The sequence below is a fragment of the Odontesthes bonariensis genome, chromosome 3, assembly GCF_027942865.1.
Source record: "Odontesthes bonariensis isolate fOdoBon6 chromosome 3, fOdoBon6.hap1, whole genome shotgun sequence".
NCBI lineage: Eukaryota > Metazoa > Chordata > Actinopteri > Atheriniformes > Atherinopsidae > Odontesthes > Odontesthes bonariensis.
The window spans coordinates 12,519,062-12,546,153 of record NC_134508.1 but is presented as its reverse complement, the minus strand read 5'-3'; the positions used below and the strand labels follow the sequence as shown (position 1 = coordinate 12,546,153).

General features: G+C 41.3%; 3 protein-coding genes and 2 long non-coding RNA genes across 7 annotated transcripts in view; 3 read left to right on the top strand and 2 right to left on the bottom strand.

Moving 5' to 3' along the window:
* The window catches only part of ndrg3a (ndrg family member 3a), a 34,168-nt gene extending 27,893 nt beyond the window's left edge, over positions 1-6,275 (top strand). For 2 of the 3 annotated variants that reach the window (XM_075460337.1, XM_075460339.1), the window contains 10 exons: positions 440-526; positions 1,552-1,608; positions 2,497-2,600; positions 2,839-2,904; positions 2,990-3,041; positions 3,157-3,204; positions 3,286-3,321; positions 3,413-3,464; positions 4,675-4,713; positions 5,243-6,275. In XM_075460337.1, coding sequence (XP_075316452.1) covers positions 440-526; positions 1,552-1,608; positions 2,497-2,600; positions 2,839-2,904; positions 2,990-3,041; positions 3,157-3,204; positions 3,286-3,321; positions 3,413-3,464; positions 4,675-4,713; positions 5,243-5,415 — 714 coding nt within the window. In that variant the 3' untranslated portion in view covers positions 5,416-6,275. The remainder of the gene's footprint in view (positions 1-439; positions 527-1,551; positions 1,609-2,496; positions 2,601-2,838; positions 2,905-2,989; positions 3,042-3,156; positions 3,205-3,285; positions 3,322-3,412; positions 3,465-4,674; positions 4,714-5,242) is intronic. The other variant, XM_075460338.1, reaches the window with a different exon arrangement.
* Positions 6,276-7,730: 1,455 nt separating this feature from the next.
* Positions 7,731-11,937, top strand: sla2a (Src like adaptor 2a). Its single transcript, XM_075462022.1, has 8 exons — positions 7,731-8,012; positions 8,463-8,569; positions 8,670-8,769; positions 8,861-8,947; positions 9,310-9,413; positions 10,099-10,251; positions 10,341-10,470; positions 10,915-11,937. Exons 2-8 carry the CDS (start codon positions 8,497-8,499, stop codon positions 11,036-11,038), a joined length of 771 nt encoding a protein of 256 aa, XP_075318137.1. The 5' UTR covers positions 7,731-8,012; positions 8,463-8,496; the 3' UTR covers positions 11,039-11,937.
* A 234-nt stretch (positions 11,938-12,171) lies between these two features.
* On the top strand, positions 12,172-22,553 carry trpc4apa (transient receptor potential cation channel, subfamily C, member 4 associated protein a). Its single transcript, XM_075460335.1, has 18 exons — positions 12,172-12,320; positions 14,370-14,498; positions 14,688-14,804; positions 14,982-15,039; positions 15,162-15,217; positions 15,404-15,532; positions 17,464-17,665; positions 17,770-17,955; positions 18,051-18,193; positions 18,285-18,416; positions 18,530-18,588; positions 18,673-18,858; positions 18,989-19,079; positions 19,181-19,321; positions 19,892-20,003; positions 20,169-20,281; positions 20,446-20,652; positions 21,453-22,553. Exons 1-18 carry the CDS (start codon positions 12,195-12,197, stop codon positions 21,588-21,590), a joined length of 2,325 nt encoding a protein of 774 aa, XP_075316450.1. The 5' UTR covers positions 12,172-12,194; the 3' UTR covers positions 21,591-22,553.
* Positions 22,554-24,159: 1,606 nt separating this feature from the next.
* LOC142376782 (uncharacterized) lies at positions 24,160-25,222 on the bottom strand. The gene is made up of 3 exons (XR_012769478.1): positions 24,693-25,222; positions 24,517-24,596; positions 24,160-24,271 (listed from the first exon to the last, which is right to left on the bottom strand). It is a non-coding gene; the product is annotated as an uncharacterized LOC142376782 (long non-coding RNA).
* A 391-nt stretch (positions 25,223-25,613) lies between these two features.
* LOC142376781 (uncharacterized) lies at positions 25,614-27,089 on the bottom strand. The gene is made up of 6 exons (XR_012769477.1): positions 26,985-27,089; positions 26,707-26,885; positions 26,444-26,624; positions 26,193-26,344; positions 25,768-26,100; positions 25,614-25,680 (listed from the first exon to the last, which is right to left on the bottom strand). It is a non-coding gene; the product is annotated as an uncharacterized LOC142376781 (long non-coding RNA).
* Between the last annotated feature and the right edge of the window lie 3 nt (positions 27,090-27,092).

The window sequence follows — 27,092 nt, the reverse complement described above, 5'->3', positions numbered from 1 at the left end:
GCATTTGCATCGAGCTGAAAGCAGCATCCGCAGCCGTCCCTCGACACTGGACAAGATGGATGTTCTATTTCCCCAGACATCCACTGTTTGCCTTCAGGCAATTCCAGAGCTGGGTCCATGGCTCAATGTTCAGTCTTTCATGTCTTAATTTAAAGAAACAGATATTTATTTTTCTTTTCTCTTGACTATGTTGTATCAGTGTGTTTGTGCTGTAAATAGGCTCTCAATAGAGCCCCAAAAATATGGACAGAAAGTCCCAAACCACGGAAGATGTAGCTGCATAATCACCCTTCCCGTTCAGATGCCCGGACCAACCGACATATTAGTTTTAAACAAGAGTGAAAAATGAATTCATCTCCCTAAAACAGAAACCCACCGCAGCACACTGATGCAAGAAACGTATTGTCTTTGTTCCTGACATGCATCCCGTCTTTCCCAGCTGAACAACCCCACCCTCGTGGAGGGATTGGTTCTGATCAACGTTGACCCATGTGCTGAAGGCTGGATTGACTGGGCAGCTTCAAAGGTTAGTGTTAAAACATCACCATGAACCTGAAAAGAAATTGCAACATACAGCAAAGTCCTGTTATTTAAATGTCCTCTTCTGGTGGTCAAAGACTTAATAACCTTCTCTGCTTTAATGATATTTTCTCCGATGCTGCCTGGCCTCTGCCTGAGTTCTCTCTACCCTGACAATACTATTTTACGCCCACCGTTCTATGCTCTGTATGCTTAAAGTTCTGTTTCAGTCTGCTTGATTTGGGCCAGTTAGTAGACTGGAGATATGTTCTGTATTTGGGCTTCACCTTGATGTTAAAGGTGTAGCAAGCTACCTTTTTTTTTTTTTTTACAAGCTCAAATAACTAACGAGAGAAAAACGGATAAGAATTGGTGTTCAAGCTGGTGTAAAAGACCAGAAAGTACAAAGAATAATGAAATGTATATTTCTCTGTAGAAACTACAAAGGAGAAATACACCACAACATACTTCCAGTGGGTTATAGGACATGACTGAGAGAGTTCCTGTTTGTATGGGTGTACATATGTTATGTTGTTAGCATCATTCTTTGTCTGCCTTATCTGAATGTTATATTGTTGTACAAGGACAAACAAGATTCTTTCTCTGCCTAGATTTGGCTTAGTTTTGACTTAACAGCATTAAAAACACAGGAAAGAGTTTTAATCCTCTGTTAATTTGATTGAACTTGCTTTTTTTGTAAGCTGAGAACAAGTCAAACTTAATGAAAAGTAATTTCACAGAACAAGCTCGTCAGAGCGGCATTATGGGCTTCAAGTAGAGAACACAAGCGCAGTCCTGTAGTTTACTGTGATAACAGTCATGAAACGATACCGATAATTCTTTCCCATCTTTCACAATTTCCAAAACCTAAACACGGCCTCTCCGTGTATTTATTTTACAACATCGAAAGTAAGCCAATAAATCTCTGAAAACATGTAAACATAGACATAGCCACAACGCAATAACCGTAATCACAAGATAAAAGTCAACTTGTCTTTGTCCTCTGTTGCTGTCTCCTCCTCCTGCATGCAGCTATCTGGATGGACCAGTAACTTGGTGGATATCGTCATGTCTCACCACTTCAGCACTGTGAGTACTTGCCCCATGCTTTTTCTTGGTGCAGCTAATCTGTATCAGTCAGTGGGGTTACATGGCACTGAAAGGATCGGATAATTGGCTAAATTACAATAAGATTGAGTTATTAAGTGCATGTAGACACTTTAATCTGACAAGAAATTGGATCGGATTAAGACCCCGAGATAACTCGGTTGAAAATCAAATTAAACATGTTTGCAGACGGTGAAGCACGTGGTGAATTAGACTTTGCGTTCTGCGCATGCTCGAGATTTTTTCCCCAGGGTCGTGAACCGGAAGTCGGAAGAGACGATATTACAACTGTTGTCGCCTTCAGAAAGAAACAAACAACGCGATGAAGAATGCACCGTTGTGCATGGCGTTTGTGCAATAAGCAGCTCATCACAAACGAAATGTAGAGGGACGTAGCTTCATCTTGCTCTTCATTCGCCATTTTCTCGAATGCCTGAGTTTGATCCGATTCATTCACCGCCATATATCCAAGGATAATTACCCTTGCTCAACTCATTCTTATTGTAATTTAGCCAATTACCCGATCCTTTCAGTGTCATGTAACCCCACTGATTGAGACAGTACCTCAACCTCAAGAGGCTTTTTTTTTTAATTTCCCTTGATACTTTTGCCTCATCTCGCTATTCTAACAGACATATGCTAATTATGTCTGTCTACTCTTCCTGGTACTTGGACTGGTTAGATAGTGACAGATTCAGCTGACAGCTAAGCAGGCTATACAAACAAATCCAACTGCTCATCTGGATCAGTAATGCAAATTTAAACATCTCCCCGGACATTCAGTACATGCTACTTACTGTACGTGCACTCTACAAGTAATATGTGTGGAATTGTTCTATTGAATCGGTTCAAGTTTTCTCTTTTCTTCAGGATGAGCTGACAGATAATCTGGAGCTGATCCAGACCTATCGCCTCCACATCGCCCAAGACATCAACCAGGACAACCTGGCACTCTTCTGTGGCTCCTACCAATAGTATGATGCAGAACATGTGTTTTTTTTTCTATTCAGTTAGTAAAATTTCTCCTCATTTAATGGGTTTTTGGTCACTTTTATTAGTACCACAGCACCATGTTCGCTATTTCAAGTAAGCCAGACCCTAAATTCACAGCTAAATTTCACAGAAGAAATTAGGATATCTGGCAAGTTACCTGACATTTTCTTTAGATTGCATTGTTTCAGCTCCACTAACCGGCCCTGATTTATTCAACAGCCGTCGAGACCTTGAGATCGAGAGGCCCATCGTGGGTCTGAATGAGGACACGGTCAACACTCTAACGTAGGTGTTGAGACTGAAATGATACAAACACGTATTTAAGAGAACATGGTGTGACTTGAGCGCATTCACTCCTCGTCTGCTCCAGGTGCCCTGCCTTGCTGGTGGTTGGTGATACATCACCTGCTGTGGAGGCTGTGGTGAGTTATTTGCCGTCAGTAATTGTAGAACTGAGAGATTTGTGACTCCCAAGAGTGGGTGTTATTCATCCCTCCGTCTCCTCTCTTCACTATTTACCTCTCTTTGACATTTCAGGTGGAGTGCAACTCCAGGTTAAATCCCACCAAGACTACATTGCTAAAGGTGAAGCTTCTTCATTATGTAAAATAAATTGTACACATTGTAAAAGGAGTGTATTCATTGGACTTTTTAAAACCCTTTTAGATGGCAGATTGTGGAGGCTTGCCACAAGTCGTGCAGGTGGGTGTGTTTTTCTTGTTCTTGAGATTTGTGACACCTTGCTTTTTCCTGCCCAAATTTTCTTCAATCTACATGTTTTGTCTCTCCACAGCCAGGGAAGCTTGCTGAGGCATTCAAGTACTTTGTTCAGGGCATGGGCTACAGTAAGTAAACCCCATGCCTGTCTTTTTTGTCTTTCTTTTTTTTTGGCTGAGGTGTAAAAACATCTAAAGGAAAAACAGGTTAAAACTAGTCAAGCCAGTGGTCAGCGTGTAAGACTTAAGCCTGTTTGGTATGACGTTTTTGTGGTTCAGGTTTGTCTTTGTTTTTCTCTGGATTTCCTGTTGACGTGAGCGCAATGACAAAAGACACTAAAAAGAGGATTGTTTTTGCTGCACTCTGCTGCTATACGCCCCCCCTGATGGGGTTTGGAATGCGGCCAGCAGTGCATGAAAAGAAGCGTTTTTATTGTGAGCCCAGTCACAGAGAAAAAGCCTCAATTAACGCTAACGCCATTTCTTCTCTGCTCTTTGCAGTGTGTGGCACTCGCAGCCCTCAGTAGGTGAGGTGTAAGTGCTTCTAGCATGCTCTGAAATGACAGTGGCGCTCAATGTGCTGAACAAAAACTTGTTTCCTGTTCAGTTCAGAGTGGGCGTAAAAAAAAAACAAGAAAAAAAACTTTTTTGTGCACCTGGTGTGCTTTTCTTCTCTATCCAAAACTGTTTATTGGTGTGCTGTGCTTCAAGAGAGACTGGCTGTGCAGACTTAAACAGACCTCCAGCTTTTACAGTCATTCATCTGAAAATAAAGCAAACAAACAACCGTGTGACTAGTTGGATGACGTCATGAGTGTAGGTTTGCTTGCATTAGTCGCACAGACTTCTTTCTATGTGTGGACTTCTTCAGTGTCAATTCTGTTTTACTCTGTGTTGTTCCCAAACTCCTCACTGTGGGAGGCACCCCTGGGTGGAGTGCCTCTGTTCTGCTTTTTAAAGGCCAGCGAGTCCCCGACTGAGTAAATGCCACTACAGGATTAGAGCAGATTAAAAAGAGTGTGTTCATGCAGAGAAAGTGTGGGAAATAAAACTTAACACCTCAGCATGTTTCTGAAAGCTGCTTTTCCCTCATTAACAGGTTGCGACAGTGTGAAATGCAGAGGGAAAGAGCCAAAGAGTGCAGGAAATAAACAACATAGTTTGCACACACGCTATGATTTCTGACCCTGTTGTTGCTAGTCCTCAGCAACTGCCAAGCTATGAAAAAGCCTCCATTTTAGCTGTGAATGCACCAAGTTGGAATAAAAGCAGAGCAAGATATTCCTTTTCAACACGTCTATCTTTGTCCTGTTTCTCCTTCTTCAATCACTGCCTACAGTTCCCTACGTTCTCCTCAGTCACCTGAGCAACGAATCAGGTACCAGATTGTTGAGCAGCTGCCAAACCAGGAGATTTTGAACCAAAATGGCCTCTTAACGCTCTACAGTGAATGAATGTCAATGTATGCAGAAAGTTCTCCAGAGAGCTCTGTTTGATGTTTTCTAGCAGCAGCTCAGACTGGTGGATGCACTTAATATTATCCACAGTGAGAGCCTTTTTGCATACATTCATCTCTCTGTAGGAGGTCGGTTTCTTCTGTTGGCATGCCCCTTATGTCGGTGTACTATTTTGCTGCATGACCTGCTGGGTGTTGCAAATGCTGTATTCTGCTGTTGTATTGCTTTCGTCGTTTTTCTCAGTGGACAAATTCAGCAATTCTTTGTCACACATTTCTTTAACTTGATTAGCCTTCATATTTCAGATATGTTTGCATGGTAAGCACCCTTCTTTTTTTTTTTGTGTGTGTGTTACTTTTCAGTCGTTTTATCGGAGTATCTGTATTGCTGCGCCACGCTGAGCTCGTGTGCTGCGTGAGTAGAATATTAACACCTGTTTCTCTGTTTCAGTGCCGTCAGCAGGAATGACTCGCCTGGCTCGCTCGCGCACCACTTCCTCTTCCAGCATCACCTCCATGGACAGCAGTCGCAGCCGCAACAACCTGAACAGCCTGCTGGAGGCCAACGCCACCGGGGCTCTGGACAACCAGGCCGGGCCCCAGACCATGGAGGTCTCGTGTTAAAGCCCACTCTGTCCCCCCTGCACTGTCACGTAGTAACTTATGTGCCCTCTCCCCTTCTCTTCTGTCTCTCATCCTGCTCCTAAGCAGCTCAATGCCGGAGGGAGGGGGGTGGCTTATGTGTGATTAGAAAGGAGGATCTAATAAATATATTAACAGATGCATATTATAAGATATATTAAATATACTGTCAAAGCCACATTCCTATCAGAAACCATAACTACGTTCAGATGTGTTGTATATTTAAACTGTTAAACCATATGATTGGCCATTTTAACTGTCTAACCTTGTATTTTAAAAATTTTTTGTCTTGGTTTTCTTTCTTAATCTCTTCTCACACTGTAGAAATCCTCCATGTGTTTTTTTTTACTCTTAACACGTCATTTATTATTATCAAACCTGCCGCAGTGCGAATCAGCCACAAAGTACAGAGAGGTATCACTAAATCTACAGATGCTGCAGAAGAAGTATTGCAGTGTAAATCCTTGATGCCGGGTAAAGTGAGGCAAATGACACAACAAAGTAGCATTGCACACTGTAGCGCACTGTTAGTGAAGCCAAGTGAGGTCCACGTAGAAAGCTGCTGTTCAACATTATATATTCGGTTTTGTCTCGACTCACAAACCTTGATTGGATTTTGATTTTGATTTTTTTTTTTTTTTATTGAACTCATCCTGTCCTTTTTCTTTCTGCACTGTGTCGATGTTTGTGTTGAGCTGAAAAGATTATTCAGTGATGTTTTAACGACCTTTAACATATGGGATCTGATGTGTAAAGTCCTGTCACTGAAGGGCCAAGTGGTGTTTCTCACTGTCTGCTGATTCAGCTCATTTATATTACTACTGAATAAAGCTGTAAGTTGAGAGCATGTCTGGTGTTTTCATTGATCTGCACAACCTCAGTGTGTGACTAGATACATGTAAACAACAATGAAGAGGGGTTTTTTGTTTGCATTTAAAAAAAAAGAGAGAATGTATAGCTTAGAACAATAAGTGTCTGTACTTTGCTTCTTGTTAGTGGAAAAGTGAGGTCAAGGTGGTGAGATCGTTTCCAACCACAGTCACTCTTATTTCCTCACTGAGTGATAACTGCTGGTGTCACGGATGAGACGGTCTATATTTAGCACACATTCAAAAAACAAAGATCAGCTGCTTTGAGATGATGAGATGAACTTAAAACTAAGATGTACAGATTGAAAGAGGAATAAAGTAATCATCACCCACTCGTGTTTTTCCGGGTACTCTGTGAACTCAACTCTTGAGTAAGTTGCGAGGTGTGCCCACGCAGATGTGATTACAACTGTAATCACTGTTGTTTGCCCATTTTTTTTTTTTGTCGACTGTTTGTAAGGACATACCCCGTGAAGCTGTATTGAACCATAATTTGCTACCAAATGCTAAAATGAAATAAAGTAATTTCAATTGTAAACATGCAAGGTGGAGTTACACATAAGACATCACTATCAGGAAATCTGAGCTGTATGGTGAAGCACTTTAGTCAACTGTTCGAGAGACTCCGTGGCATGGAATGATTTAATTCCTGATAGCAAATTTTCCATCTGCTCTAACAGGCCGTTTTGGTGAATCGGCGCCATTCTGATCTGCCGATTTTATTGTTTCCACTGTTGTTCTTTTTGCCCCTCAGCTCAGAAGCTCAGTACATCTGATTTAAGGCGCAACCTTGGAGAGATGTAACATCTTTCTCTTTATCTCATGAACATTTTTTTTCTTGCACAGTGCATGGATTTTTTGTGTGGGTTTTTTTTAATTTGCCATGCAATAAACCTAGATTAAAGCAAACGTTAGGGCTGAACATTTTTGAATCAATACATGATGAACTTGTCAAACTAAGATCTTTTAAAGATCCAGAGTTTATTGTTGCTACTACACCTCTATCTCACAGACTCTGCAGTGTCAGCATTGCAATAAACCACTGGCTGGTGACAAATCATCAAAGAACCAGAGTGGGCTGGCAAGGGAACATGATTCTGCAGAATTTGGACTCCTCTCTGCTTTTCCCATAACAACATAACTGGGTACTAATGAGCTGATAAGAATTTTTTTCTGGCTGCAAAATGTCATAGACGGGTTCAGGCTGCTGTCATTGCGAAATGACTTAAGTGCATTAAACCACAACTTTGCATCACACAGTGCATGCACACATGTATGTAAATGCTGCTTACGTAGACACGCAGTTCATTGCATAAACAACTGGTGTACTATTAGCTCAACAATCTGAATCAGAAAGATCAACTTGAGGTGTTCTGAGTCAGGATGCCAGAGTCCTGCGCGTCACAGGAAGCTGCAGCCGGGTGACATACATAAAGGCGAGGCAGGAGACCTCCTCTCTTCAGTCAGCCCACGTTAATAACAGCTGCAAAAACACAGCAGTATTCATGGGAACGGAGCAGAGGACAGAGCACAGTCATTCTCACTGATCAGCAGGCTTGACTGGGGAGCTGAGCTTCTGCATGCATCACATGCCACACATGTGCTGAAGGCAAAGAAGCGTTATTCTAAGAAGACCTGGAATTTACTCGAGAGGAATCCGTGAAACTATCTGTGCAGAACATTGTTGCTCTAACACACGTATTGAAGGAGGTGAGTTATCTTTATTTTTTGTGCCTTCTTTTCTCGGTGAGTCATGTGTCACCAACTAACTTGCATAACATTAAATAGCTATATAATGAATACAGAAATCTCAGTTTTAATTGTTTTAAAGATTATCTATGTTTTTTTTGTATCATCTTGGTGCTGACAGTTATAAAAAGTAGTCTGCATCATAAGAATGAAATCTCACCTTTTCTTTTTGATGAGAGGAAGATCTTATTCCTGGTAGATGTTACATGGAAATTTCACACAGGATATCAGCCTCTTGTGGTTAGGCGCCTTCCTGTGTCTTCTTGCTTTAGCTGGCTGGTTACAGTGAATATAGATGAGTAGCATAGTCATAAAGCGATATCGAGTGAGATATTTACATTTTACGTTTTATGATGTTTGAGTTTAGACCATATGTACATATCTTAGCCCCTCTTGCTGTGCTTTTCTCAGAAAGCCCCGACCCACAGTTTGAATTCGGACGAACATGGGGACCTGCTTCACCAGATGTCATTCCAACCTGACAGTCCTTGAAAACCCACCTGACTCTGAGTTACCAGGTAAGTACGGTCCCAAAGTATAAATATGCAAAGCAAAATTAGGGAAAAAGTTTCCCTAATGACGTTTTTGAAATGTTTCCCTCCCTCTCTCTTTTTGTAGAACTCCAGGAAAGTGTGATTGTATCACTCCACAACTACCCGTCATTCGAACATACAGAACTGTCCATGCACATGGGAGAAAGATTATTCATCATATCAGAGTAAGAGAAACAGCTTCAAAAGTTTCACTTTCACCTGTGCTCTCAACCATACAAATGAGTGATGACCGCTTTGTTTTCTTTAATGAAACAGTGACGGAGATTTCATGATGGTGAGATCCACAACAACAGGCCGTGACAGCTACATTCCCACCAACTATACAGCCAAGGTTTCATGCAGGTGAGTGACATTTATCAAATGACTGTGTGTGTGTTGCGTGAGAGAGTTAGAGAGAGAGACACACACAGAGCCGATGAACAGTGCAAAAATAGAGAAAGGATGAGAGGAGGGGAGTTCCATGAAAGGTGGGAGGAGTCTTTGTGTAGGTGATCTCCACCTCAGCGGAGACAGATGTTTGGAACAAGATCTTTGTTCTCTCCAATGACATGATCGGCCTCTGCCTCCAACAGTTTCAGTCCTCCCCCGGTGGTGAATCTGCTCTAGTGTTTTACCAGTGGATTTTTCCAAACTTAAAAAGAAAAATGAACCATGTTTTTTGTGTGTCTCACTGGTCTGAACGTGTGACGGTTCTGTTTCTCCAGGTGGCTGTTCACAGGCATCAGCAGGTACAAGGCAGAGGAGCTGCTCAAGCATCCTCACAACCAGACTGGAACCTTCTTAATCCGGGAGTCAGAGACAAACAGAGGTAAGTAGGAAGGTGGCTTTTTAAAACATTTTTTATAATGTAACACATTTAACCCTAGTCTAATCTCTGATGTAATATGACTAAATTAATTTAAATGCAATCATTTCTATTTTTATTTTGTATTCATCATCAGTTCAGTTGTCCATTTTCTTTCAAATTGAGACTTTTAAATGTCGTACACTAGTTACATGTATACAAACTAGGGCTGCCACGATTTCTGTTTTTCAGTACACAACTCCCAAAAGCATATGCAGAAACAGTTTAAATGTAATATCAATAGAAAACATCTAAAAACATTGCTATCAGACTAATTCTGCTTTGTTTTTATGCACTTATTTGTTACTTGCACTCCTACTTATGGATGCAGGACTTTAATCTTCCTCTACTATAGTATTGGTAAAAACCTCACCTGAAAACCTCTTCCACCACAGCTCATATTCTATATGCAACATTACACACTGTGTGTGATATGTGGCAAAAATCGTTTAAAAGAATACAGTGCAATACACTCCTGAAGTGTATGAAGAGTATCATTATGATTATTTGATTTGGCTTAGGAACAGATTTGATCATGGTTCAAGTTGGATGGTGAATATGAACAGCAATGCAATAAACCACCTGTTATGTTAGGGATCAAATTCAACCTGTTTTAAATGCTGGATCTGCATGCTTTTTCTGTCTTTAGACAGCCACTCGCTGTCCATCCTGAGGAGAATGAACTCGTCAGACGTGAACCCTGTGAAGCACTACCGCATCTCTCACCTCCCCAACGGCTGGGTCTACATATCTCCAGGACTCACATTCCCCTCACTCCATCACCTCGTGGAACACTATTCAGGTTTGTACTGAGGCTGTCACACACTCTTATTTTGCCTTAACATGCCAAACTCTAAATGAATTCCATTAAAATGCTGCCTCCTCCTACAGAATCTACAGACGGGCTGTGCTGTCAGCTGACAGGTCCTTGCTTCATCCAGGGTTTAGACAATCCCAGAGAGGCAAGGCCTGTTCCCGTAACTGTCAGGAGGCCCACAGTCAACTGGAAGGAAATTAGCAGGTGAGGAAAATTCACAATGGCTTTGCTTCTGCCGATGACTGCCACAAGGTGTCGCTGTGTTGCTTGGTTTCCAGTGACAAAAAGTACCAGGTGGAGACTAAATCTTATTGAAACTTATTTTCAGTTTTTGTCCACACTCAGAAAGTGTTGATTCAACTCAACGTTATTGTGTGATTTAGTGTGGGGTAAACTAGCGAGAGGAGTGTGAATACAGTATCGAGACACATGCCAACATATATGATTGTGGTTGTACTGTGTGGGGCAGATGTGTAGCCTACAAACAGAAGGCAAGATGTTCAGGCTGGCAAATATTGCCTGTAACAAATTCAACTGTTTAGGGCTGTGCAGCTTTAGTCCATGTTTACACGTTATTAAAAAAAATTCTTGACAGTGCATGCATGTTTGGGATATTATTTTTAAATGGATCACTGTCCCCCCCTTCAGGTCGGTGATACTCAGGAGGAAGAGAACTCAGTCCGACAACTCTCTGGTGAGTGAAGGGCTGAGGGAGGCCATCAGCTCCTACCTCCAAATGACAGAGGGCAGTGATCACAGCTGGGACACTTGAGAAAAGGAAGTGGGTCAGCCTGAGAGGATGAAGTCAAACAGACAGAAGGGAGTAAAATCTGCCCTGTGTCAGCTGCAGCATGTGCAAGCCACCGGAGGAAGTCCTGTGCACGCCCAAATGTTGTCTTTGTGGACTGTCCTGGAATAGCAGGGGATCTGAGACACTACACTGCCTGGAGATGTGGCAATCTGTTGACTGTTTTTATGGATCTGTCCTAAAAGGGAAGACAGGTGGAGGTGTGACATGAAAAAATGAACGTCAGAGACATTTTCCTTTGATTTTAAACGTTGAATGTTTCTCTTAATTTATAACCCAATGCAAAAGCACAATTTTGATGTCATATTGTTTGTCAGTATAACTGTATTATGATTGTAGTCATGGATGTGTTGTTCGATTCCAATAAAATCTACTAGCTATGTAAGAAATGAGCAAACACAACAGAGTCTGGCCTATGTTTTCTTGCAATTGTAACGTCATTTAGGACACTCATATAAAATGTTTCAATAAAAGATGACAATGTAACAAAAAAAGAATGTTTTTCTTAATTTGTACCCTAATGTGAAAGCACAATTTTGACTGAAGATTGTTTGTCACTATCACTGTATTATGATTGTAATCATGGATGTGTTGTTGGATTCCAATAAAATCTACTAACTATGTAATAAATGAGAAATCACAACAGAGTCTGGCCTATGTTTTCTTGCAATTGTAACGTCATTTAGGACACTCATATAAAATGTTTCAATAAAAGATAACAATGTAACAAAAAAAAAGAATGTTTTTCTTAATTTGTACCCTAATGTGAAAGCACAATTTTGACTGAAGATTGTTTGTCACTATCACTGTATTATGATTGTAATCATGGATGTGTTGTTGGAATCCAATTAAATCTGCTAGCCTATGTAATAACTGATCAATCACAACAGTCTGGTCTGTGGTTTCTTGGAATAGTAATGACATTACGAGACTATTCTAAAATATTTAAATTAAATAAAACCTTTTTTTTTGTTTGTTTGTTTTTTTTTTTTAAAGAAACACCACACAATAAGCTTGCAGGGTCTTCTTTTCTGCCAGTAGGTGCCGCTTAATTACCACCAGTAATTCATCAAAGCCTTCCACTTCCTGCCCGAACAGTTCAGTTCAGGAAGAAGAAATAATGGCGACGCCTCTGGGGTCCGAGTCCCCCTGTACTGGAGGAAAACGTAGAAATTGCAGCAACAATATAGTCACAAAGTTTACAGCTAGTAGAATTACTGGCAAGAGCTTCAGTCGAGGAACACAGGTAAGACAAACGTTACATGTTTCGAAAGTTAAGGCATCCGAAAGTTTGTCGATAGAGACCAGGGACTTGCGCTTGGAATCAAGCCTGAAATCGAGGACGTTGTCCGGCAGACTTAACTGGAGATACACACGCCAGTGTCAGTTTGGTCTTTACAAACTGGGCAGGGCATTGTAGGATGTTTCTGAGCCACAGATGTGTTTAATCTGAATACCTGAGACAATATATGCTCACTGTCAAGCAAGATAACGTTTTCACTACAGACTAAGTGTACGAAAAAAGCTCCGCTTCAAGTGGATCTTTTGTTGTTAGCTTCTCGTTAGCTTAACATTAAAGGCCAGAATAAGTGCGATATGTAACCGCTTGGAAGATGAACTATTCGGACTAATGTTGTTTGTATTGGACCTGGAGGTGCCCTTATTACCTAAAAACTCTCCGTTTGGTTTCGGAAGAGCTGAAATGTCCTTAGAAGCAGCAGTAAGATTTGCTAACGTTAGCAAACGGGGTAGCTTTAGCTAGTTAGCTAAGCCAGCTGAACTGCTCAGGTGATTACGTAACGACATACAAACCACAATAACTATCGTTTCGATAAATGGATACGCTACAGCAGCGGTTTGGACAAGTCGACGTTGGCAAATTTATTTTTGTTTCCATTCAAGCAACTTTTTTCTATATGAAATTTATAACTTTAAAAAAAAAATGACATTAGTTGAACTGATTTACACGAAACGTCAGTGATGGTTTTATGTCAACTATTTTGATTCACTTGTACTTTGGGTGAATTACTGACACTGATCGTGCTTACTGCATCATTTTTGTAGCATATATTGACATGCTTGGGTTTTTGCATTTGTATCTTCAGATATTCAACCACTGTATATAAAGTATTTCACTTTCTTCCATATCCATTTAGACTTGAACCCTGAAAACCAAACAATTTGCTCCTCCTGTGAGTGTAGTATTTCTATACATGCTGGAACCTCTTACCTCCCCTGCTGTCTTGTCAGCGGCTACTGATGCGTGTATAAAATTAGAAGAAGCTCGGCAAGTCCTGGTTGATGTTTGTTGTCCCCCCCCTCCTTTTTCAAGTGTAGTTTGTAAGATGGTTTTCTGCGTTTACAGTGAACATTTGTACAAAGAAAATAAACTTGTGACGTTTAAAAACTTGACCAGTTTGGATAGAGAGAATCTGACTACTGATGTGGTTTTGTGGTTTAAAACCGTGTAATGACAATTATTTTCTTCTAAGAGTGATGTGAGACGAGGATGGTGCAAAAAAAAGAAAAGAAGAAACTACCGAGACGTGATAATTCCTCACTTAAAAAAATATCTTTTTTTGCGGCCAGTCTTTACTGGAGTAGTCGAAAAATACCCGAAGAAATTGTAACAAATTTCCCCTTCTGTGACGTTGCTAAAAGGCTTGTTTCGAAATGTTTATTCTAAATGAGATGAACTAAAAGCGACACCTGTGAGGACTTTTCTGTGCTGGCATCCAGCTGCTGTAGGGAGAAGTAAGAAAAGAAAAGAAAAGAAAAGAAAAAATCTGCTACACCTCTTTCAAAGTAAATTCGAGTTTATAGTTCAGACGGGCATCGACATGTGCCAGATTGATTTAGATATTGCAGAGGTGAAAGCAAATGTAGCTTTCAGTTTCTATTTTCCTTAGTTGAAATGGTTAGCTGTGCGGCTCTCCAAATTCACTTAAAAGGAGGCTTATAGTGTTCTTACCTTACCTTCTCTGAAGTTGTACATGCAATTTATGGCTGTTGAGCTGTTTTTTTGTTTACAGTGTGTATATATATATATATATACATTTTTTTTTTTTAAATAAAAAAATCAGCATTTGATAATTGTATTTGACCCCGTGTGTTATGTAGAGCTGCATGTGTTTTTTTTTTGTTTCTTTACTCTGAATCAGAGTGCCTTTTTCCTGCCTGAAGTATTCTATGAAGTATCGTGTTAAAATGGTTAAAATCCTAATTAACCGACGCCTTAAGCTTGAGTTTTTTTGTATGCATTTTCCAGTGTTTAATGTTAGTCTGTGTATTGTAGCTCCCAGAAGGCCTGCTTCAGGAGAGAGATAAACGTGCCAAGTGGCATGGCATCCCTATACTGCTTCAGAAGCTTCATGAGAGCAGCCACCCCAACAGTGACCTCTCGCATGCCCACAGCTTTCTCAAGGTAGGCACTCCGCAGAAGTCCATCTAACACAATGTTTTGCTTTTATTGTTTTTCGCCACTGTTGCTTAGTGCTTCTCTCTGGGATCTGAATGGTAGAAATTTCGTGTGAACGCGATTTACTTAATTATCTTTAAATGGTACTACTTCAAAACAAGTCATCTCAAGGCATTTTGAATCATTCCTCGTCAGGTATTATCATCCCAGCTCTCCGTGGAGGCTATGTCCTTTGTCACAGAGGACAGGAAGACCGCTCAGGAATCCACCTTCCCCAACACGTACACCTTTGACCTTTTTGGTGGCGTCGATGTAAGTGTGACAATCTTATTGCCTGATGCGCTGTTGTTAAAGGACTTTGACTCATTGAAGGTTGTCACCTCTAGAGAATAGGTTGTCATGTGTGGCTCGACCCATATGGAGATTTTAGATGAATAAGAATTTAAAATGAGAAATAACTAACATTTACATTTTTCTGTTTCTGTGAAGCTGCTTGTGGAGATCTTGATGAGGCCGACACTAACTATGCAGAAGAAAAAACCCAAAAGTAAGTGCTGACATCAAATCTGTGTCTTTGTCTGCTTTTTTTTTTTTTTTACATCATTATATTCTGAATTTATTTGATTTTCATGATACTCAAGAGCAACATCTGTGCTTCTCTTCCAACAGTGAATGATGACTTGGTCAAAGACTGCCTTAGTGTTCTGTACAACTGCTGTATATGTGTAAGTATCCTGTTAAATCCTTTATATACCAATGAAATGCCGTAGCTGCGTCATACCCTCTGACAGATTACTAACATGTATTCTGCAGCCATCTTGTTTTCTTTACAGGCTGTTCGTGCGCTGGTTCTGTGGATGAAAAAAAGAGACCATGAATAAAAAGCAAAATGTTTTTCTTTCGATTTGTAGACGGAGGGGGTGACAAAGAGCCTGGCAGCAAGGGATGACTTTGTTCTGTTTCTCTTCACCCTGATGACAAACAAGAAAACCTTCTTGCAGACTGCTACCCTCATTGAAGATATTCTTGGAGTAAAAAAGGTCAGACTGCTACCTTTTAATGCTCAGAATGAACTTTATAACGGTTTATCCCCCACATTGATTGTGAACTATACTTTCAATGAGAAAATATCCTTTTTCTCTTTCTGGTGGAAGTGACTTTTTTTTAAAATTGTTTATGTATTTAGTGGCTTGCAAAAGTATTCACCTCATTTGGCATTTTTCCTATTTTTTTTGCACTACAACCTTGAATTTCGATAATTCTCCCATTCTTTTAAGCAGAACTGCTCCAGTTCATTCAAACTGGATGGATTCAAACTGGTATGCAGCCATCTTTGTCATGCTACAAATTCTCCAGTTGATGGAGGTCTTGGCTTTGTCTTGCCCCTTCCAACACACTTTCATGTTTCCTCTAAACCAGTCAAGTTGGTTTAGCAGGTTTCTTCCTGTTGGAAGGCGAAACTCTGTTTCAGTCTCAAATCTAAGATAGACTAAAACAGGCTTTCGGTAAGTTTCTTTGTATTTACCACCGTCCCAATCAATTCTGACCAGTTTCCCTGTCCCTGCTCGGGAAGAACATCCCCACAGCCCGTTGCTGCGACCATGGTGGTGTTCTTTGGGGTGATAAGAGGTGTTGGTAACGGTGTTTTCCTTGATGGTTCAGTTTTAGTCTCATCTGACTTTCTTCCATATGTTTTGGGAGTTTCCCCACATTCCTTTCGACAAACTATTGTGCAAGCAATGTCTTTTTTTTTTTTTTTTTCCGGCAAGTCTTCTGTAAACTCTATGGAGTGAATAAATTTAGTGCCCAAAGAGAGCAGTTGTTGCTGTGGAGCTTTGCAGCTCCTCCAGGTTACCTTTGGTCTTTCTGTTGCCTCTCTGATTAATGCCCTCTTTGCCTGGTCTGGGAGTTCTGGTGCATGGAACTCTCTCTTGGTGGTTTTGTTCTGGCACCATATTCTTTCCATTTTGTAAAGATAGATTAGAATTATCAGAGTTTGGATATTTTTTTTTTTTACCTCCCAACTACTTTGTCCCTGACTTGTTTGGAGAACTTCTTGGTCTTCGTGGTGTTGATCCGTTGTACCTCTTGATTAGTGGTGTTGGAGACTCTGGGGCCGTTCAGAACACATGTATATGTACTGAGATCATATGACACTTGGATAACACCCAGCTGGACTTTATTTAACAACTTATGGCTTCTGAAGGCAATTGGTATCATCAGATCTTTTTTTTTTTGTCATTTTACTCAACCAGTCTGGACAGTTTTTATGTAATTCCATCACATAAAAAGCTATCTGTGATGGAAGCTTTTGTCATTCACCTGATTGGTTAGTAAATAACACAATGACATAGCTTAGATAGTTCATTAGAATATCTGTTTTTAATGTTTAAATGTTGCCATTCCATCAAGATGCAGCAGTACCCACATGTAGAGTCTTAATAGACATTATAATTATACAGTTATATTGTGTGAGCACACTGTATAACTGTCTAACTAACAAGTTGAAAACTGGTGTTTGCAACTTGTCATCTGGTGTTCATAGATTTGAGACCAGAAATGTGACCTGACTTACCAAGTTGATACCTTACATTGTGACACTGCTTGGCAGATGTGGGGGTTAGTAAAGCCAAATGATGAAGAGACACCCTGAGTATCGTCCTGATTCACAGTACGACTCTGATATATCTTAACAAAAGCTTATATTCTTCTTTTGAGTAAAAAGAACAAATATATTGCTAAAATCATTAAGCAAAAAGGATAAAACTTATGCTAGAGTTAGAAAATGTTGTATGTCACAATGGTCAATTTGTTATGTTAATTGCCTTTTTGGTTTTTTACTTCAGCATTGATTCATAAATCTGTTAAAGCTGAATAGATTCAGTCAGGGCTGACGGCTGAGAATGGTGGCCGTGTTGCTTGTGTGTGTATGTCTGCATTTCTTAACAGAACATCTGTCTGTATTTTTAAGGAGATGATCCATTTAGAAGGCATCCCCAACCTGTCGGGCCTGGTCCAAAGCTTCGACCAGCAACAGCTTGCCAACTTCTGTCGCATCCTGTCAGTCACCATCTCGGAACCTGATGTAGGAAATGATGACAAGCACACTCTGTTGGCCAAAAATGCACAGCAGAAGCGCAATGCTAGTCCCTCACGAGCTGAAGTCAACCAGGGTAGGTTGTCTTCTGAGTACAGAGCTTAAAATACACTACCAGAAGTATGTGCGCCTCTTAAAACAATGTATCCGTTACCGAACTGTTAAACATTTTTCTTACAGTAACCCTTCTGAACATCCCTGGCTTCATTGAGCGGCTGTGTAAACTGGCCACAAGAAAGGTGTCTGAAGCCACAGGAGCAAACTTCCTGCAGGAGCTGGAGGACTGGTACACGTGGCTGGACAATGCCTTGGTCCTGGACGCCCTCATGCAGATGGCTACTGAGGAGGCTGAACAAAGCAGTACAGGTGAGACAACGGTCACTTCTGATGATACTTATTTAAAGTTTTTGAATCCAATGAACTTTACCTGAGGTAGTTTGGATCGTTTCTCTCCCTTTCAGAGTCTTCAGATGAGAGTTCTCTGGCCACCAGCCCCCTCAGACATAGACTGCCTCAGTCTATGAAGATTGTCCATGAGATCATGTATAAAGTAGAAGTCCTCTATGTGCTCTGTGTCCTTCTTATGGGTCGACAGAGGAACCAGGTACTTTTCTCCCTGCTGTATAATTGAACACGAGTGTTGCTTTCAAGAAGAGCTGAATTTAGTTTCTTACCACATTTTTGGGTCTTCACAGGTTCACAAGATGCTGGCTGAGTTCCGCCTCATCCCGGGGCTCAATAACCTGTTCGACAAGCTGATCTGGAGGAAATACACCGCCTCAAATCACGTAGTGCACGGCCAGAATGAGAACTGCGACTGTAGTCCAGTACGACCTTTTAAACCAGTGACACTTTGAAATTTTAAAAAAAAAAGCACAATTGGATGAAACGTATAAAATTCCAGCATAATCATTAACACTCGCTTCTTTTCTTCTTGCAGGAAATATCCTTCAAAATCCAGTTCCTGCGACTACTTCAGAGTTTCAGTGATCACCACGAGTAAGCATCCTTTTGTTTCCATTAATCTGGCTTCTCCTTTATTTTTTTCTAAGCATTGTTTTATTTATGTCACCTGTCTTTCAGGAACAAGTATCTCCTCCTTAACAGCCAGGAACTGAACGAACTGAGTGCCATATCAATGAAGGCTAACATCCCAGAGGTGGAAGCTTTGGTCAACACAGACAGAAGCCTGGTGTGTGATGGGAAGAAGGGCCTCCTCACACGACTCCTCACTGTCATGAAGAGAGAACCTCCGGACTCCTCTTTCAGGTTGGTATCACAGATAAAGATGATTAATGTCAGCCGGCGTGTAAGAGTCAAACATCTCCATAGTAGAGCACCATGGTCTCTGTGTAGGTCTGTTTTTTGCTGATTACATCTGTAATGTTTGTATGTAAAGGTTCTGGCAGGCGAGGGCAGTGGAGAGCTTCCTTAGAGGAGCCACATCTTATGCAGACCAGATGTTCCTGCTGAAGAGGGGATTATTAGAGGTAAACCTAAAGTAACCAAACGTTTTCAGATGGCACATTTTTCTCCTGGACCTTCTCTTAAAATGAGTGGCTTCTCGTTGTCTGCCTCCATCCTTCCACAGCACATCCTGTTCTGCATCATAGACAGTGGTTGTACATCTCGAGATGTCCTTCAGAGCTACTTTGATCTGCTTGGAGAGCTCATGAAGTTTAACATCGACGCCTTTAAAAGATTCAACAAATACGTCAACACTCCAGAGAAGGTATCATTCCATCTACATAAGAAAATAACAAAAAATGTTGACCAATTTATTTTTGAATTGCTCATAAATGCTGTACGATCAGTGAAAGTTGGTTTGGTGTAGCAGCAGGGGACATTGTTGTTTGTGTTGGATGAAAAAAAAATGGCTTTGCTCCTCTAATTCATTGTTTGTTTTGCAGCCACATCTATTAGTCTTTGCTCTCTCCACTGCACATACCGACTTACAAGCAACAAACTGTGTCCAACTCTAATTAATCTCATGTATGCAAGTCCCATAATTCTGAGTAAATGATCCTATATTAGACGGATTTCTTTTGTTGCTTAGTTGTCTTAGTCGAAGACCATTGGAGGCTTCCATTTGTATAAGCTTGAGACCGAGAAAACAAAAGCTATATTATGGTTTCATTTCTGTTTATCCGCATGTCGAAACGATGACGCTGAAACTAAATGTTTTGCAGGCCTGCCCGTTGTGTCCCCTTTACGGAAAAAAAAACATTGTTCACTGGCTTGATAGAATAAAATTTACAAGATCTTAATTGTGGCTAATGGTAAAGTTTGACTTCTGTTTCAGTTTCAGGCCTTTTTGACACAGATCAACAGCTCTCTGGTGGACTCGAACATGCTGGTGCGCTGCATCGTCCTCTCTTTGGATCGCTTTGAGAGCCAGACTGAGGACGTCAAAGGTAAACTGGGATGGAATTACATGTCGACTCTCAAATGTTATTGCTTTAAGAGAGCAGTTGGTTGGATTTACATGTCTCATTTCTGTAACTTAAGCATACCCAGAGAATATATTCTCATGATTTGTGCAAACAAATGACACGTTGTCCTCGTACTGTTTCACCCAGTGGTGGAGGTACTTTCTGAGTGCTGCTTGTTGTCCTACGTGGCCAGAGTTGAGAACAGGCTGTCCTTCCTCTTTCGACTCATCAATATCATCAACGTACAGACGCTCACGCAGGTCTCATTTCACTTTCACTTTGTCACATGTTTACATTGAATAAGAAACTTTTGGACTAAAATCTAATTAGTAATGTCAGTTATAATTTAGCAGGCTCGTTCATGCTGCATCTTTCCCTTTTTTTTTTCTCTTCTTTTTTTTTTTTTTTTTTTTTTATACTGTAGGAGAACGTGAGCTGTTTAAACACCAGTTTGGTAGTCTTGATGCTGGCCAGAAGAAAGGCAAAGCTGCCCTTCTACCTCAACGCCCTGCGGGAGAAGGAGTATGCTGAGAAGTATCCAGGCTGCCTGCTCAACAACTTTCACAACCTACTGCGCTTCTGGCAGCGTCACTACCTCAACAAGGACAAAGATAGCACCTGTTTGGAGAACGTAAGTAGCCGTCACTCTTTGCATCATCCGTATCTTAATTTCGAAGCGTTTACCAGTTGCATCACACAAGTAGTAAGTTCGAAGGTATCCTCACCAAAATTTAGTTTTTTCACTCTGAAATGTAAGGGCAAAGTTGAATCATTTCTATTTGTAATTCCCTTTATATCCCTGCACATGTCTCATTTTGTCTGTAAGACTCTCAGGACAGCCACATTAGTTTCTCTCATTACTCTTTTGTTGCAACCGCGCCTGACAGAATAGAACAGGACAGCGAACTAAAGAAGGTACCCAAGTTGACAACAATTTGTTTCCATAAGTAAAATATTATCTTCCCCACAAGTATTAATCTGTTGAAAACTATAGATGGACAGTCGTGGACTCCAAATGCAGAAAGAATGTGGAGACACTACCTGCTGACCCTTAACTTGGTGTTTAACTATAAAGCTTAGTACTGGATATAGAGATGAGCAGCCACATCTTTTCTTTTCTTTGCTGCTTGTGTTTTTGCTTGTCTTGCTGCCCCCAAGTGGCAGAAATGAGTAACGGTTGCTACAACTTGCTTTAGGTTTACATTCAATCCAAAGCAGTATGTCATTGTTGGGCACACAAAATACAAGATTGATCATTTGGTTCATTATTCATAATTTGGATGATCTACCCCAGAATTCTGCTCAGTTTTGAGTGTAAGCCAGTCAAATTTCTCCCCGTCTTTCCTTTTTCAATGAGAGGCTAATTGCATTATTGATAGTAAAGATGAACCGTACCAAGTGTTCTAAATATTCCCCGGTGTCTCCTCTCAGAGCTCCTGCATCCCCTTCAGCTACTGGAAGGAGACGGTGTCGGTACTTCTGGGCTCAGACAGGACTTCTCTGTGTGCTATAGCAAGCTACATCGATGAGCCCTTTATGGATGTGGACAGAGACCTGCTGGAAGATTGACCACCAGTGTGTGCACTCAGTGTGCTGGGGATGGGACGGGATGGGACAAATGGTCGAAGGGAGCATGGACACCTTAAGTTGGTGACGACTCCTCTGAGCTGAGCCTTCCTCTGACTTTGCGACTACGTTCTGGATGTATTGACTCACCTGTTTGCTGTCTGTACCTTCGCATGGAGGCTGCCATCACAGATGTGCGCAGATATGGAACTGGCCTGCCTGTCATCTTCTAAGTTGCCATCCTTTCTTTGAAAGGAAGAGGAGGAAAACTATGTGTGCCCAATCCAGATTGGCCACTATGGTGCGAGAGACATTAAGAGACCTTGGAAAATGACACCTGCATTGGTTGTTTGCTTTAGGTGAAATTCAAATGGAGCCTTTTTATATAACCTATACAAAATTCTATGAAAAGATATGTATGATTCAACAAATTATATGTTAGAAGAAGAGATTCTTTTCACACAGACTCGGTTTTGAAATGACCACAGATTGAACCGCCTCATTCTCGCACTACTTTCATGCTCTCTGACACTACGCCATCGCCTGCCCTCTTTGGAAAAGTTGGTAATATTGGAGTGTTTGCAGGGGTCTTCTCGAACGCCCATTTTCATGTAACCTTTTTGTGGGTATTTTATTAGGTGGCTATCGTTGATTGGTGCTTTCTGGCTCTACTCTGCACATATAGGTAGCTAGAGGGCCAGCTTTCATATATTACAAAGGGTTCCTCTCACCTAAAACCATCCATTCTGTTGTGGCTTCAGAAGCTTTGCCCAGGGACTCATCTGTTTGTTTGGTTTTTTTTTTCCAGGTTTTTTTTTGTTGATTTATTTTTGTGATGTTAAAAAAAACGACTTTTAGCTCTGGATGAACTGTAGAATAAAACATTGCACATAAGAATGGTTTTTATTGTTTAATATATGTAAACTAATTTGTTCATTAAAAAACATCTTCATTCTGTAACAGAAACTGATTCCATGTTGTGAGATTTTTTTTTTTTTTTTTGTGAATAAACTATGCAGGTGTTGGCATCACGGTTAGGTTCTACGTTGCACCCCACGCAGATTGTATGTTGTAAATTAGCCTGACTAACTCAATAGTCATGAGCCCTGAGAGTCCACCAGTGTCTCTGTTATCTGGCATTTCTGTCTTTGACGAGAACCTGGGAGTGACAATCCTTTTAGCTGTTTGCTCCTTTTGCCTGGCACCATTAGAGTTCAGCTTACAAGAAAGGGCTGAGCGTGGCTGTAGTAAATATCCACAGCCCGAATGTGCAGCAGTTAAGCAAAAATGGAAAATTCATAGATGAACGTAGCGTTCGGTGTCTTGATGAAACGCACTGAACTGGACACGCGTTCAAATGAATCGGCTACCTCATCGTTTCATCCTGATCAAACCGCTTCTAATGGCAAATGTACAGATTTGTTCCCAGAATGCCACAACTTCTAGTGCACCTTCATGCCAACGTATGTGTGTCCACAGTTGGCTGCTGAAGCCATTTGTTGCATGTGCTATCTCATCTTAGGGTGCAAACATGTCCTTTACATTTGAAAGCCTTTTGTTTGCTTTAAAGCTGAAATGTTTTCTTGTTTTCTAGCTTTCATTCAGCATGTCTTAAATCTCTTGACGAGTGTGAACATACTTTGAAATGGTTCATTTGTTGTGCTTTGTGGTGAAATCATGCAAGTACAATGACAAAGTGCTTCTCTTGGACCTTCTTAGTTTCTTTGTCAGATGTAAAAGGTCAATTTTGCACTGGTTTCCAAAAAAAAACGGGACTCTAATTTGGCTCGTGAAGCTTCTAATGACCATCACTTGAGGCGTCCATGGTGGAAGTCACAGGTCGTTGGTGTAATAGCATGAATGTTGTGAGCTCTTTTGATGATTTGAAACGTCAATCTCTTAACTTTGATTGTAGCTTTTTAATCTGGATTTCTGAGAGTGATGCTTCTGCGAGACGCACAAGAGAAGTGGTTCTCAGCGGTAATCCTGTATGTGGTGTGGGATGCCCCGACATTAGTTTACAGAGAAAATGAATGAAATGTTACCGTGGCCAAGAACATGCTGCAGAATGTTCACTTTCATTTTTACAGACATATTTTGATTTGTAGCTTTAGATTTCTATTATGTTTGACCTGGAGAGGACATTATTGGACGCCCTTTAATGCCTGATGTGCCATTTTGATCAAAGACGACTTCATCTTGCCTCTTCAGGATCAGGATCAGCATCATATCTCTGAGCATTTACAAGATGTTGAAAATTATGGTGTTACATCTGATCCACAAAAATGTTTAAGGACACTACCAATCAATTTTTCTTGAGCACACCTCCGGTTTAATATCTGTTAGAGCACCGAACAGAAGCAACGATTCTTCACATTTACATTCTACAACCACTTCTGTAACCAACTCTCACCCTTTAGCTCCTCCTTTAAGTCTGGTATTGAACATAATTATCCTTATTTAATAGCTGTTTGTCTAATTGAAATGATAATAAATTATTCTTTAGACACTCTTTACTGGATTTGATATCTTTTATCACATTATACACACACGCATGGACAAATCAGTCATATTTAAAGGTTTATAATCTTTATTCGGATGTGTCATCAGTTCCGCACAGCTGTTGCAGCTGGCGGACTTTGATGGGATTGGCTGTGGCGTTCCTCCTCGCATCACTCGGCAAACTGAAATGCACAAGACAGGGATGTTTATTAGCAACAACATACACAGTGTTGGAGTTACTCAGAACCACGAGACATCACATGAGATGGCTATTCAAGTTCATCTTCAGAGGATTACATCCAAACTCATCTAAAATTAGTTCTTGCTATGAGGCTGCTGGCTAATTTTAATACATTCCTCCAAAGGTCATACAGTTCCATTCTGTGACATACTCTGATAGGCTTTGCGCTGTGGACTGTTTACCAACCTTGCAGCTCTGTCCTCTCCACCGTCAAACTCGTGCTGGAGCTTCCTGTATTTGGGCAGGGATGTGTTTGTCTCATCCTCCTGTATAAAATAAGGCAAAAAATATATATAGATTTTGAGCTAAAGAATTTCACCTCAGCATCAAAGATTTACCGAAGTCTAAACAAAGTGACTCACCGCTTCTTCGGCCTTCCTCTTGTGACTCTTCACTTTGGCCGACACCTGCAGGGGGACCAGGTTCTTCTTAACTGGTTAGAAGGCTTAACTGGTAGGAGAACTCCTTGATTCTCCTCTCATATTTGCGTACTCTCTTCTGATAGTCTTGACTCTTTTTTTGTTGCTCGAACTCTAGTTCATTTTCTAGTTCTCTGACCTAAGGGAGGGAAGGTGAACGGGAGGTCTGGACTTGCTTCTTGACGCCCTTAAAAGCAATCTGCTCAGCCTCATCCAGATGCATCTGCAGGTTCTTTCTGGTCTGATCCATGTTCTTTTTCATCCTGTCCAGAAGTGCGCTGGTGTCCTGCTCTTTCTTCAGCTTCTCTGCCATCATGGCTGCCTACAAACACAGGGAATCTGTGTTAAATGTGGACTGAACTGGAACAGGTTGCATCTAAAGGCATCTGGACCAGATGTATTTTTTAATGTGTTTTTAAGAGCAGGATCTCTATCAGACCCCACTCTCACTTTATATTTAAAGTTTGTCCCCTTATATGCCTTCTCTTCAGCGTCACGGCACTCGTGTAAAGCATCATCCACCTCTTTCGACAACATGGACAGATCACTCTCAAGCTTCTTCTTCTATTTGATCGGTCCTGTGTTCTGGGGCAACAGATTCGATGTAGAGCTCTCTCCTCTCAAGATTTAACTGCTTTGATTTTTAAAACTACTGCCGGGGAACCTGATGCATCCATGACCGGTGAGGTTAGAAGTTGTTTAATGCTTGCAGTCACTACATGCATTTCTGCTGAGAGTATTGTGGGTTTTAAATTCATCCTCTCACCTCAGAGAACAGGTGGACCCTTTCTATAGCCTCGAGCAGCTCCAGCGTAGCCCTGAGCTCCTCCGCCTCAGCTGTGAGCAGGTTGTCGCGGCGCACTGTCACTGCCATCTGCTCCTTTAGCTCCTTGTTCTGGTGAACAGTCTCATCCAGTTCCAGTTGAACTTCCTGTAGTCGCACGTTAACATCAGATTAGAGACTGTAATGCACATGCACATCAGGTGAGCTCACTTGCTGAAGGTGGTGTGACTTCACCTTGATCTGGACCTGCAGGTTTCTCAGGAGACTCTGAGGCCTGCCTGTCAGCATGGTTTAGCTGCACCTCCACCTCATTCAGAACCCCCTCCATCTTCTTCCTCAGGCACACTGCCTCATAGCGAAACTTGCCACATTACTTGTCTTTTCCAGCACATTGTCAAAGTTGCATTGCTTTTTGTCCAGGGCAGCAGCTGCAGCATTCGCACACTCCATATCAATGACTAGGTCCTTGATCTCTGTCTGGAACCGATGTTTGGTCTTCTCCAGGGAGGAGCTTTTGGCATTGACAGATTATGCTGTTTCTTCAGCCTCCTGCAGATGAGTCACCAGCTTTATCCAGACAAAAAGATTTGAACCAACATCTGTTCAAATGATCAGTTTGCAACATCTGATTTGGTAAATTAAAAAGTCCTCCGACTCACTTTGCTTCCTCCAGCTCCTCTGGATGGCGTTTCTCCCGTACTTGATACTCCACTTAGCATCCTCAGTACTGGCCTTGAACAGAGCCCTCAGCAGCCCAGTCTTGCCCTGGTGAGAAGTCATGCTGCAATGAATGGCCCAGGACGGTCTTGGCCTAAAGAGATCACACACATTGGTAGAGTGTAACTTTAAATATGTTGTTTGCTGCTGGACATCTACATAAATTAAGATGTTTAATTGACAGGAAGCTGACTTTATTCTCCTCTTCGAGTTGCTTCTTGAGCTCCTCTACATTCTAGCTGAATGAGTTCTTGGCACGCTGCAGCTGGGAGACCATGGCGTCACACTTTTTGAGCTTCCTGCCCTGCTCGGCTACATCGGAAGCAGGAAACATTCCCCTGGGCTGTATCCTCTCACATCCTCTCTAAACTGGCCTGCAGACAAGATGGAAATTCGTGGGCATCCTTCCCCAATCTTCTTTAAATTGCTCCTCATGAGTTTTGCTTATCCATCTACCTTGCCCCTAGAGAGCTGCTTGACAGTGAAGGCCGGTCGCCTCAGCTTCAGAAAATTTGCATCTCTTTTCTTGTCGATCTCAATCTGACCAGGTGTGGCACCGCCAGCCTTCTCTTAGGATCTCAGTTTTTGATGAGCTGGTCACAGGGCTCCTCAGCATCCCCCAGATTGTCCCACTCCTAAGGGAGAAAAGCACTATAAATTAAGCATTTGTTTGACTACAGTCTCGGTAAAAGCTGAAAGCTATGTGAACACTGTACATCAGGAGTAATACTTACTGTCGCTCATTCTTCTCTTGGATAAGGCTGACCTGGTTCTGTGTCAAGAACTTCCTGCAACTTGGCCACCTCCTCAATTAAAAGAGACCAGCCTTTTCTCTTCAGAAG